The sequence below is a fragment of the Aquarana catesbeiana genome, linkage group LG07, assembly GCF_042186555.1.
Source record: "Aquarana catesbeiana isolate 2022-GZ linkage group LG07, ASM4218655v1, whole genome shotgun sequence".
NCBI lineage: Eukaryota > Metazoa > Chordata > Amphibia > Anura > Ranidae > Aquarana > Aquarana catesbeiana.
This window is the reverse complement of record NC_133330.1, coordinates 303,357,662-303,370,692: the sequence shown is the minus strand read 5'-3', so window position 1 is coordinate 303,370,692 and position 13,031 is coordinate 303,357,662. Positions and strand designations below refer to the sequence as shown.

General features: G+C 41.7%; 1 protein-coding gene across 1 annotated transcript in view; it reads right to left on the bottom strand.

Moving 5' to 3' along the window:
- The window catches only part of COL24A1 (collagen type XXIV alpha 1 chain), a 418,688-nt gene that overhangs the window by 51,036 nt on the left and 354,621 nt on the right, over window positions 1-13,031 (bottom strand). Inside the window, exons 44-45 of the mRNA XM_073593602.1 lie at window positions 10,699-10,752; window positions 7,113-7,166 (exon numbers count right to left, since the gene is read on the bottom strand). Of these exons, the coding sequence (XP_073449703.1) occupies window positions 7,113-7,166; window positions 10,699-10,752 (108 nt within the window). The remainder of the gene's footprint in view (window positions 1-7,112; window positions 7,167-10,698; window positions 10,753-13,031) is intronic.

Here is a 13,031-nt window from a genome sequence, read left to right as displayed (position 1 = left end):
CACTAGCGAGCTGCTTTTAACCCCCACTAACGGCCAAAGAAGGGGTTAAAACCGCCCACGTTGCGGCACTTCCGAATCGCTTTTCAGGCGCTTCGGAAGCACTGCGCATTCATTGCAATGGGCAGGGGTGTTTTGGGAGCGCTTTATACAGCGCTCCCAAACGGCCCCAAAGATGCTGCTTGCAGGACTTTTTCTAATGTCCCGCAAGCGTCCCACCCCAGTGTGAAAGCACTCAGGCTTTTATATTTAGGCGGCATGGGAGGCAGGTTTCAGGCGCTTTACAGGTGCTATTTCTAGCGCTAAAAGGCCTGTAAACTGTCTCAGTGTGACTGTCTCAGTGTGTCCACAATGCCTCAAATCAAATTGTTCAATAGAATAGTGCAGTGCAATATAATAGATCAATGCCAAATCCTCAACACGGAGAAAATTAAGTTCATATGCTAAAAAATGTAGGACCCAGATGGTGTAGAGCTGTGTATCCAAACAAACATGCAGGTGTCAGAATCCGTGTATCACCTCCACCAGAGACACTTATTGCCGCTCACCTCATAGATATGACCCCTGAATCAATAGGGTGGTCAAATCAAGCATTCCTCTATGGGGGTCTATTCTTTTTGCGGCCAATATAAGTCTGAAGTGGCAGTTCCTCCGTGGTGGTATTGATATATAAAATAGATAGAAAAATATAGTGTTCTCTGCTAATCTTTATTGTAAAATAAGTAAAACACTTACAAGTCCGGCACTTAACATAAGTGCAAATATCAAGCACTCGGTTAGCACAACACAAAGCAGAAGATAGCCGCAGGTGACGTCATGTGTAGCTCCACCCCCATACGCGTTACATGCTGGGCGGGACTTCATCAGTGGTTCAGTATATGAACTTTATTTTCTCCGGTAGAGGATTTGACATTGATCTATTATATTGCGTTGCACTATTCTGTGTTAACTGTCTTGCAGGGATGAGTGAAGAATACAGGAGGCCTCACATTGCCCCAGTGCAGTCCCACTGTGTTTTGGACAAAGCACAGCTAACCCACAAGTTTTGTGCAGACTAGCTACATTTTCTTATAGACTTCCATGAGCTCCTGGGGTTTTGGTGGGGTTTCAGAAAGCACACCAAAGATGCAGCATGCAGGAGTTTTGGTGTGCTTTATGAAACTGCACTAAAACCACAGGACCTCATAAAACTCTATGGGAAAGCGCAACTCACTTACACGAAAAGAGCAGCAGGGCGCACTTTGAATGACAATTGCGTGGTCATACAACAATGTACCCAAATTAAATTTTTATCATTTTCTCCCACAAATAGAGCTTTCTTTTGGTGGTATTTGATCACCTCTGAGTTTTTTATTTTTTGTTAAAAAAATTAAAAAATACCGAATTTTCTTAAAAAACAAAAAAACAAAACCATTTTATATTTTGTTAATAAAATTTTGCAAACAGGTAATTTTTCTCCTTCATTGATGTATGCTGATGAGGCTACACTGATGGGCACTGATAGGCTGCACTGATGGGCACCGATGGGCTGCATTGATGGGCACTGATAAGGCGGCACTGATGGGCACTAATAGGCAGCACTGGTGGGCACTGATGAGGTGGCAGTGGTGGGCATTGATAGGTGGCATTCGTGGGCACTGAAAGGTGGCACTGTTGGGTGGCACTGAAGGGCATTGATAGGTGGCACTGAAGTGTACTAATAGGTGGCACTGATAGCTGGCACTGACGGGTGGCAGTGATGGGCACTGATGGGTGACAGTGATGGGCACTGAACGGCACTAGTAGGTGACACTGATAGGCAGCACTGCTAGGTGGCACTGATGAGGCACTGATTAGCACCACTGGTGGGCACTGATAGGTGGCATTCATGGGCATTGATAGGTGGCACTGATTGCTGGCACTTATGTACTGGTGGGCACTGATTTGTGGCACTGTGGGCACTGATTTGTGGCACTGGCAGGTGGCACTGGCAGGCGGTACTGGTGGGCACATATGAGGCGGCTTCACCTCTTCCTCTTCGAGATGGATGTCCCTTGCACTGAAGCAGGTGATCAGCTTTTTTTTCTCCTCACGCTGTCAGCGTGAGAAAAAAAAAAAAAAAAGATTACCGATCTTCTGTTTACATCACGTGATCAGCTGTCAATGGTCGACAGCTGATCACGTGGTAATGGCCGGGATCAACCCCTTACTCCGATCTGTGATCACCCATGTCTCATTGACTCGGGTGATCACATCGCACGCCGTGCGCGCCCTTCAGGGGGGCATGGCGAGCGTGCAAAGGGGAGGACGTCTATTGACGGCCTCCCGGCAAAGCTGATCCAAGCTGTAGCCGTCATTCGGCTATAGCGCGGATCTGAAGGGGTTAAAAACAAACACTTACCTAACTATTCTAGCACCTACCTAGGAGAGTGCTACACTTCTAAGACATGCTGGTAGGTAAAATGGCCCTAGTATATGTGCATGCAAGATAGGGACTTAGCTATACTATGACTATAGCCTAGCTTTTAAGCTCTTTGGGGTCAGGGACTGATATGAATGTACAGAGTGCAAAGAACTGCGTGAATTGTTGCTGCTATTAAATAAAGTCAGTAATAAAAAAAAGAAAACGTTTTGATTGGCTTATTTTACTATTAGAAGAGATCACATGGCCATATTGCTAGGCTTTTAGTCACAAGACCAGTATACAAAGGAGACTCAGTGTTTTCATCGGGAAAGGTATATTAGTCTTTCCATTACTTACATCCATTCCAGCAAGACGGTTAACATTACTATACATTAACATTTGTATAAAGATCTAACTTTAAAGTGAACATGCAATAAGGAAGGCATCTTCGACTTTACAAAAGTCTCCATGTAGTCATTTTTGTTTATTATCACAAGATCTTAGGTAATATTTCACAATATCTATTCTTGGTATTTTTATTACTATTTAAAATTTTGAAAGTAACAACAAAGAATATAGCATACGCAGATGTTTAGGAGCTCATGCTCCACGTAATACATAGTAAACATTAAAAAAAAAGAAAAGAAAAATAACAAAGTAACATTGGATTTGGATACACAACATGTATCAAAACTACAATAGTATATTAGTAAGACTTAATCATCAGATTCATGTTTTGTGATCTGAATTCCACTCTATCCAGAGTTGGTAGAGGTCGGATATAGGTAAGAACCCATTTTTGTAGGAGAATATAGTTCTAATCAGGGAGAAGGTCTCCGAAGGGTTAGATGCCAGCTGGGATTTACAGTATCTAAAAATTGCAATTCTATTTAAAAATGACTTATTGTCTTTTCTGAACATAACATAACATGTGTATACAACATATTGTTAAGAACATAAGGTATGCCATACAGAAGGTATTAAACAAGTAAAAGAGTAACAAATTATAAAAAAAAAAAAAAAAGGGGGGGGGGGGGTAGATGAGAAAGAAAGTGGGTAAGATAAAGCCAGTTAAAGATTTTTCTTGATCAATTCCCAATATTTATAGATGATCATCATATGCACGTTTACTACGTTTTGTCAAAAAACATCCAGGCGGTATTTCACAATATCCAAAATGATAAAGTGTACTATCCCAGCATGTAGGAATTCCTGAAAACTATAATGCATGTCATATGTCCAAATATGCAGAGGTGTCATTAGATCCGATTTTCACAGTAGGGTTTGTGGCTCTATTTCAATAATAGTATGATAATAATTTGATGTGATAGTTACAGGAGGACGTTTGGAAAGTTATTCTTCATGATGACAGAAAAAACCTTCAGAAAGATCAAAGATGAAAATGAAGAGACAAGAATCTGCTTCATCTCTCCTTTAAGGTTTGTTCACATCAGAATCGGGGGTGCGATCTGCTGAAGGTGTCAACAAAATCCTATTGAAACCCCCAAATGCAGATCACAAATGTTATGTGTCTGCCTGCACCGGATGGCATGGTGCAGTGCTTTTTTCGAAAAGTAGTGCATTCACTACTTTTGCTGTGATCCAGTGCAATTTCAGCCTAGTCAAATGAATGGGCTAAAAAACGCACTGCACTGAGTCACACTAAAAGCTTATCTAAACCTAAGAACAAAAATGTAACATACCGCAGCTTACTAGCCCTTAAAGTGGTTGTAAATTCTTACAGACCACTTTAACCTACAGGTAAGCCTAGATTAAGGCTTACCTGTAGGTGCAAGAAATATCTCCTTAACCTACACGGTTAAGGAGATAATTTCCTGAAAACGGGCACCGATGTCTACGGCGCGAATGGCGCAGGCACACTGAGCATGCCATTAGTGAAGGCGATCATGCCGTCACTGACGGCTCCCGTGCGCATGCGCTGGAGTGACGTCATCGCTGCTCCGGCCAGTCACAGCGCTGGAGCAGCGATACCAGGAAGGAAGATGGACGCTTCGTGGAAGAGGGGACAGCGGTGACATTGCAGGCTCCTGTGTCAGGTAAGTGACACATAATGGGCTACTATGCGATGCATAGTAGCCCATTATGTTTTACCTTTGCAGGGAAACAAAGAGGAAGTAAACCTATCAGGGTTTACTTCCTCTTTAAGCAGTCTTTTTTTTTGTTCAACCAGTAGGTTGAACGAAAAAAGCCAACTTGGTTCCTCCATCCCCCTGACTTGGGGATGAAGGAATCCATCCTCCTGTTGAGCTACTGTATTCTGACAGTGGGGAGATGTACCCACTGTCAGAATACACTGATCAGCGTTGCAGGCTATAGCCTGCAGCGCTGACCGAGCGTGGAATATCCATCAGGGTGGTTGTACAGAAGTAGATTGGTAGAACTGAATTTCAATCCATGTATGTCCGGATGTGGTGGCTGCATTTGTTTTCTTTTTTTTCAGACTTTTTGCCTTTTATTTTTACTGTGTGATCCTGCCAGTAACACACTACCTGTCCTAAGGTGACAGCATTCACTCACTGTACTGCATCTAAGGAGTAGTATCTTTGTCTTCCTAGGAAAAGAAGTGTGTTAGACTACAGAACACCCCCTCTCCTTATCTCGATAATACAGGGGTAAGGTGCTCTGTAGTCCACAGAGGCGATCTGGGCATGGCTAGCAACACTGCTTGAGATTTCAGTACACCAAAGGTACAGGGTTGTCTGCTTATACAAGAAGTTTACTGGATTTCTGGCAGAGCAATTGGTATTTTTCTGTAACTGCAGCATTTTTAACCATGGGTAAAAATAAATATTTGGAGAGATGTACTGAACATGTTTTTTTTTATTTTCCCTAGACCTACATCTTCACTCCCTTCTGTATAGCCTCGGTGTCCCATTAAGACGGGTCTGAATGCCTGAGGAGTGGCAAGGATAGGTTGATTATGTGACCATGTGTAGTCATACGTCTGGGAGCAGGACCCACCGACTCCTGATCATTAGAACTGAGAACGGTCTTTGACAGCTCAGTCATTGTTCAGGGAGCAGAAACTCTATCACTCATGGATACATATATACAGAGTGTGGGCATTACATGGTTAATCATACTTAAAAAAGTATGGGGCTGAATGACAATGTCTGGTGGAGTACACTCTTGATTGCAGAACATCTGATATTTGCAATGTGTGCTGAATGCATAATTTATATTTAGCTAAGTTCTTGGTACAGTGTATTCCATATACTGTATTTAGCCAATGTAAAGTAGTGAGTGTACAGCTTGTATAACAGGTGTGAATGGGGAGCAGGTGTGTTAAATTTGGTGTTATCGCTCTCACTCTCTCATACTGGTCATTGGAAGTTCAACATGGCACAACATGGCACCTCATGGCAAAGAACTCTCTGAAGATCTGAAAAAAAGAAGGTTGAAGGGGTGGGGGGTCAGCCTGTCAGTGCTCAGACCATACGCCGCACACTGCATCAAATTGGTCTGCATGGCTGTCGACCCAGAAGGAAGCCTCTTCTAAAGATGATGTACAAGAAAGCCCGCAAACAGTTTGCAGAAGACAAGTAGACTAAGGACATGGATTACTGGAACCATGTCCTGTGATCTGATGAGACCAAGATAAACTTATTTGGTTCATATAGTACCAAGTGTGTGTGGCGGCAACCAGGTGAGGGGTATAAAAACAAGTGTGTCTTGCCTACAGTCAAGCATGGTGGTGGGAGTGTCATGGAGTGGGGTTGCTTGAGTGCTGCCGGCACTGGGGAGCTACAGTTTATTGAGGGAACCATGAATGCCAACATGTACTGTGACATACTGAAGCAGAGTATGATCCCCTCCCTTTGGAGTCTGGGCTGCAGGGCAGTATTCCAACATGATAACCACCCCAAACACACCTCCAAGATGACCACTGCCTTGCTTTGCTAAAGAATCTGAGGATAAAGGTGATGTACTGGCCAAGCATGTCTCCAGACCTAAACCCTATTGAGCATCTGTGGGACATCCTCAAACGGAAGGTGGAGGAGCGCAAGATCTCTAACATCCACCAGCTCCGTGATGTTGTCATGGAGGAGTGGAAGAGGACTTCGGTGGCAACCTGTAAAGCTCTGGTGAACTCCATGCCCAAGAGGGTTAAGGCAGTGCTGGAAAATAGTGGTGGCCACACAAAATATTGACACTTTGGGCCCAATTTGGATATTTCGGAAATTTGGATAGGGGTGTACTCACTTTTGTTGCCAGCTTTTTAGACATTAATGGCTGTGTGTTGAGTTATTTTGAGGGGACAGCAAATTTACACTGTTGTACAAGCTGTACACTCACTACTTTACATTGTAGTAAAGTGTAATTTCTTCAGTGTTGTCACATGAAAAGATATACCGGTAATAAAATATTTACAAAAATGTGAGGGGTGTACTCACTTTTGTGAGATACTGTACATGTACAGCGTAGACAATCATCTTGCAGGTTTGGGTTTTAAGCTTAAGTAATAGGAAAGAATTGTAAAGTATGGAAAGTTTTGTCTATGGGTCAGACAGACAAGGCGATGACCCATAAATTCGGTTTCACGTCCTCTACTTTGCATATGAAGAAAATGGTAATAAATCATTTTTGTGCCTCAACCATCTAACCATTACGTGTGCAGGTTTGATATGCAATTTTCTTCCTTTCCGCATCAACATGATGGATGCAAACCTTAATATTAATATTAAAGGTGGAAAGTAACATCTGTACTTACTATTGGTCCTCGCTCTCCTTTTTGCCCCTGTTCACCAGTCACACCTGGTTCGCCCTATAAGAAACATTCCAAGATTACACACAGTTAAAGAGATTTGGAATAGGTAGTTTGTTAAGATGAAAAACTTAAAAGAATAAAAATCACAGTGCATACAGTACATACAGCAATGACTATCCACTCATAAACTGTGCAGGATGTAAACCCTAACAATGAACTTCTCTTATTGTTATTTTCTTGTTTGCTTCCTGTCAGTCATTAAGGCCCCATTCACACTAGCGCGTTTTTTGATGCATTTTGCATTTTGCAGAAATGCACGGGAATTTTTTAACATGGGTTCCTATGGAACATGTTCACATCAATGCTTTTTTGTATCTCCGCGTTTTTGGAAAGGGTCGGGGACTTTTTCTCATGCAAAATGCAGCGTTTTGCATGTAATGGTTTTCAATGGACAAGCATCAAAAACGCAAGTGCACCTTTTTTGCAGCGTTTTTGATGCGTTTTTGATGCGTTTTTGGTGCGTTTTTGCCGTTTTATTTTTTTTTTTTTATTTTTTTTTTTTTTTTTGTAATTTTTTTGTAAGACTGTAAAAAAAAATGAAAAAAAAAAAAACGCAAAACGCAAATCGCGGCAAAATCGCGGCAAAATCGCGGCAAAAACGCGGCAAAAACGCGGCTCAAAAACGCGGCAAGCATGAAAAAAAAACCTCCAAAAACGCTCAAAAGCAACATGCATAGGTGTGAATCGAGCCTTAGGCCTAATTCACACCTATGCAGTTTGCATATTCCAGGTGCATTTTGCGTTTTTCAATACACAATTTTGATCTATTGAAGTCTATGGAATCAAAAACCAGAAAAAAAGTCCTTGGCCCTTTAGATAAAATGCACAGATGTGAACATGATCCATAGGAAACCATGATAAATGGACTGTAGAGTGTTTCTGCAAAACTAAAAAAAAAAAGCTAAAAAAATGCATAGGTGTGAACCAGGCCTCAGAGCTGTCCTGTGTCCTGTACAAACCTTCAGTGTTATCTCAGGGAATCTAGTTAGCCCTCCTAGTGTGTATCTTGGACTACAGAACAAATAGTATCTACTTTGTAAAGAATAGAATAGGGGAGCCTTTGAGTAGTTTAACAAAAGACAACGGGGCAGCATTGACACCCATCAGTCCACAAAATGCTGTGTGTTATCAGTCCAAAACAGGACTTATGCCTCGTACACACGATCGGATTGTTGGCCAACAAAACCGTGGAAATTTGTCCGAAGGGAATTGGCCCAAACTTGTCTTGCATACACACGGTCACACAATGACGTACTAGACGTACTACATGGTTTTTCAGCTCTTTAGCGCCACCCTTTGGGCTCCTTCTGCTAATTTCATGTTAGTAGAAGTTTGGTGAGTTTTGATTCGCGATTTTCAGTTCGCACTTTTCAGTTTGTACTTTTCAGTTTGATTCTGTACGGCCGTTCGTCAACCAGACATGTTGCGAAATCGGAGGAGATAACGTGTTCTTTATTATTGGCCTTGGAGTTATTGCTTTGACATTATTTTTGTTGGTTGAATAATGATTTGATTTGGTATATTTTCGATATTTTTGGATGCATAGAATGTACTTTTTGGTTAAGTTCTATTGGCAGATAGAATGTCTAATTTTATTTTTTTTATGCACAATAAAAAAAATTGTGTAGAATAATACTTGGCTATGTTTTCTACTTCAAATGACAGTTTGGTAGTAGGCAGTTACATTTAAAAAAATACAATGTAAAATTAACAAGGGACACCAACATAGTTGTATCTTTGATCTTAAAAACTACGGGATAATGGTGTTGTGGTAACTTGCACAAATAAAAAAATAAAAAAAAGCATAATAATATTATTCTTGATATCACTAGAAAGAAAAAGCCTTTGAAAAATTGTTTGCAATAACTCCATCAGTTTCACCAGCAAAACAACATCATTATTATCCCATTAAAAGAAGAAGAGAATTGTGCGCTGCATTTAGAGATTTCAAAATTTGCCACGTCACGAATGTTAATTCTCCATTACAAACTCTAGTTTACAAGACCGACCGCTTCTGGCTCGTCCTTGCTTCCGAGCATGTGTTTGTACTTTGGATATTGTCCGACGGACTTGTGTACACATGCTCGGAAAAACCGACAACACACATTTGTTGGCGGAAAATTTGAAAACCTGCTAGCCAACAGTTGTTGGCTAAAAGTCCGACAACAATTGTGCGATGGAGCGTACACACGGTCGGATTTACCGACAACAACCTGACATGCAACATTTCCCGTCGGAAAGTCCGATCGTGTGTACGGGGCTTTAGAAGTTGACTGCATTTCTAAGGAATCTATGGGTAACTGTCTGTACTTGCAGGGCCTCTGAAGGGATAAAACAATGTGCATGTAATGCAGAAATGTACTGCATCTTTTTTGAACAGACACACTTTTTTTTTTTTTTCATAACAACTGTTACTTTTATTGATTTTTGTTATAGCCCTGTATTAAACGTCCTCATTGATAACATCGTTCAATGACAATGTATAAAGTGAAAAATCACACAGGGACTATGCTAAAAAGTCTATAATATAAAACAATATATGAAGCGCTTGGAATCTGTGCCCTATTAAACAGCTACAAGATACCCTGCCCCTCGGGAAAGCTGGACTCATACTAGGACCTTAGCATAGATCAGAAGAGTCCAACTCCAGGTGGAGGCTGCACACAAGCCAGAAGTTCATCAGAGATATTAATTTTACATAGTAATCCAAACCTTACCTAAATACACATTTTAAAAACACAACAGTTTTACTCGTAAGCAGATTTCAAACACTGATGGGGTCATCACTCTGTACTCTCAACAAGCTTCCAGTGCCTAACTGACAACTCACACTGCTGGAACTCCCTCAGCCACCGGTTCCTCTATGTCTTTGTACAGGAATCTAACATAAAGACAGGTCTGGGTGCTTATATAGCTTGCATACTGGTTCTTGGGAACCTGACAGCTGCCCAACTTCACTGCAAGCCATGTGACTAAAGTCAGCCATGCATAGATTGAAATTCAGTCGGTTCAGCAAGGACTGGACGAATTTCGATACATGTATGGGCACCTTGGTTGTACACAAGTTGATCTATTTATCGACTTGTGTATAACCAGCTTCTCAGGTTTTTCCAGAATGAATAGTGCCATCAGCTATAGCCAGCAACACTATTCATTGTGTTCTACCAGCAGGGAAGGGTCCCAGTCGGCAGAACACAATAGCGCTGCGGTAGGGATTCCCTCACCAACACTGACTTGTGCTGATGGGGGAATCAAGCTATTTTCTTTTCTTCCACCCGTGGTGGATGAAAAGAATGTTTCATAATCCATGGCCTGCCTAAGAACATGTCATAGAATGGCATGTACTGAGGAAGAACTGCAGCTTTTTCTTCAGCAGGTACCAATAATCCCAACAGACAATACAAAGTCAGCTCTGATGCGAAATCCCTACACTGTGCAGAAAAAAATGGCTGTTGTTACCAAAATAGCAAAATTTATACTGTGATTACATAGCATTTGGGCATCTAAAATACCCAATGGATATACTTACCGGTGCGCCTTGCTGACCAATTGCTCCTCTCGGTCCAACAACACCAACAATACCCTAAGATAAGACCACATTTAACCATTCTGTTATTTTTTTCACATAACTTAGTAAAAGATGCTGCATCATCATTAAAAAAGGAAAAACATTTCTAAATCACTGTTTTGGCAATAGTGTACAATATTTAAGAGTGACTTTTTTAGCTGGGCAGTGGTGGACTGAGCTTGGGTCAGGACCTGAGCTATAGAATCCAATCACACTTTTTTTTCCATTTTAATTTTTTTTTTAAATACTGTATATATCACATAATTGTTGACTCGTATCAGTCTGTATTCATATTTTAAACCCCTTCTTTCTATGTGAAGTTTCCAGGTATACATTGTATACCCATGAGGGCCATCATAATTGCTCTTTGGATATGCAGGCTGTGCTGCCTGTTTAGCAGTACTGGGCTATGGTTGTGTCATTCTTGCTGTCCACATCTACCAGAGAGGTCTACCTGATTAGAAGAAATACATTCTCTAAGGCTCGGTTCACACTAGGATGACTTGTCAGGCGACCTAGGTCGCCTGACAAGTAGCGTTCCGTTCAGTACAATGGAACCGTTCTAATCGGAGCGACGCAAGTCGCTCCGACTTAGAAAAAGGTTCCTGTACGACTTTGGGGGTGACTTGGGGCGACTTGCATAGACTTCTATACAGAAGTCGTTTTGCAAGTCGCCCGGGCAGTCGTGTGCAGGTCGCCTCGGTGAGGCGACCTGCAAGTTGTGCCGCCTCTGGTGTGAACCGAGGCTTAATGGCTTATTTACTAAATGAGATGAGAATCTTCTCTAAAAAAAAAGTTGTGAAAATTCACTTCAATTAACCAATCATGTAGAAAGCACCTGCACATGATTAGGTATTGAAAGTGAGCAGGAATATGCTTTTCAAACGATTGGATAGTTGAAGTGAATATTTACACAATTATTTTAATGAAGATTCTCAACTCCTTTGGTAAATTTATGTTCCACAAATATGGAATTATAATACAGCAAGCATGTGTGAATTTCATATGTTAAAGTCACTTTAAAATTACTTTAAAGCAACTCTATCACCTAACTGAACTTTTTTCATTAAACACTGCTATCAGTAAAGCTAAATAAGTACATTTACAGTGGGACTCACTGCTGCAGCCACTGATTAGAGACATTATTTTTGCAGCATGTCACTTTGACAATGGGGACTGCCATACACTGATCACAATTTGTCTGTTCCCTGCTGACCTGACCAAATTTGTATCAGTGTATGGCCAACTTAAATCTTGATATCAGCACAATATTTCTAAAAGGCATGCAAAATTCCAATCTTTCATGCTGTAATCTGCTGGCCAGTAAAGCCTAAGCTTTGGCCAGGGCAGGAAAAATTGGCAGGCCGATGAAGGTATAGCAGGCAGCTCTAGGTTCCTGAATTCATACATACAATAGTCCCCCTCTTCCTTCCCTTGTATCATTGGTCTCCAAACTGTGGCCCAGGGGCCAAATGCGGCCCTTTGCTTTCCTTTATCCTGCTTTTCAGGCACTATTCCATCCACTGACACCATTAATGGGGTACTGTTCCTCCCACTGACACTAACGATAGGGCACAATTCCTTCCATTGACACCAATGATGGGGCACAATTCCATCCACTAATACCAACGATGGGCCACTATTTTTCCAGTAACACCAGGAATGGGGCATAATTCCTGTCACTGACACCAACTATGGGGCACTTTTCCTCTCACTGACACCAATGATGGGGCACAATTCATTCCATTGACACCAACAATGGGGCAAAATTCCTTCCACTGATACCAACGATGGGGCACTATTCCTCCCACTGACATCAACAACTGGGAACTATTCCTCCCACTGACACCAAGGGAAAGGCACCATTCCTCCAATGACACCAACAATGGGGCAGAATTCCTCCCAATGACACTAATGATGGGGCACTATTCCTCCCCCTGACCCTAACGATGGGGCACTAGTCCTTCCACTGACACCAAAGATAGGGTATTGTTTACGCCTACTGGGTGCCAGGACATCTTCTACTCCCACTGGCCCTAGTCCAGCCCCCCTAAAGTCTGAAGGACAGTAGAGCTGCACGAATAATCGGTAAAAAATCTCGATCTCAATTCAACCCCCCCTCACAATCTTTATGCAGAATTTCCCAATTCATTCATGTAACAAATGTAGAGAGTTCTCTGCTCACTCAGCTGTCAAAAGAAAAAAAAATGGGCAGCCTGTCAAGTTTTTCACAACATTGTGGGCACTGGTAGATAACTAAAAACATTGTAACTTTTCCTTCTTGGATCAAAGGA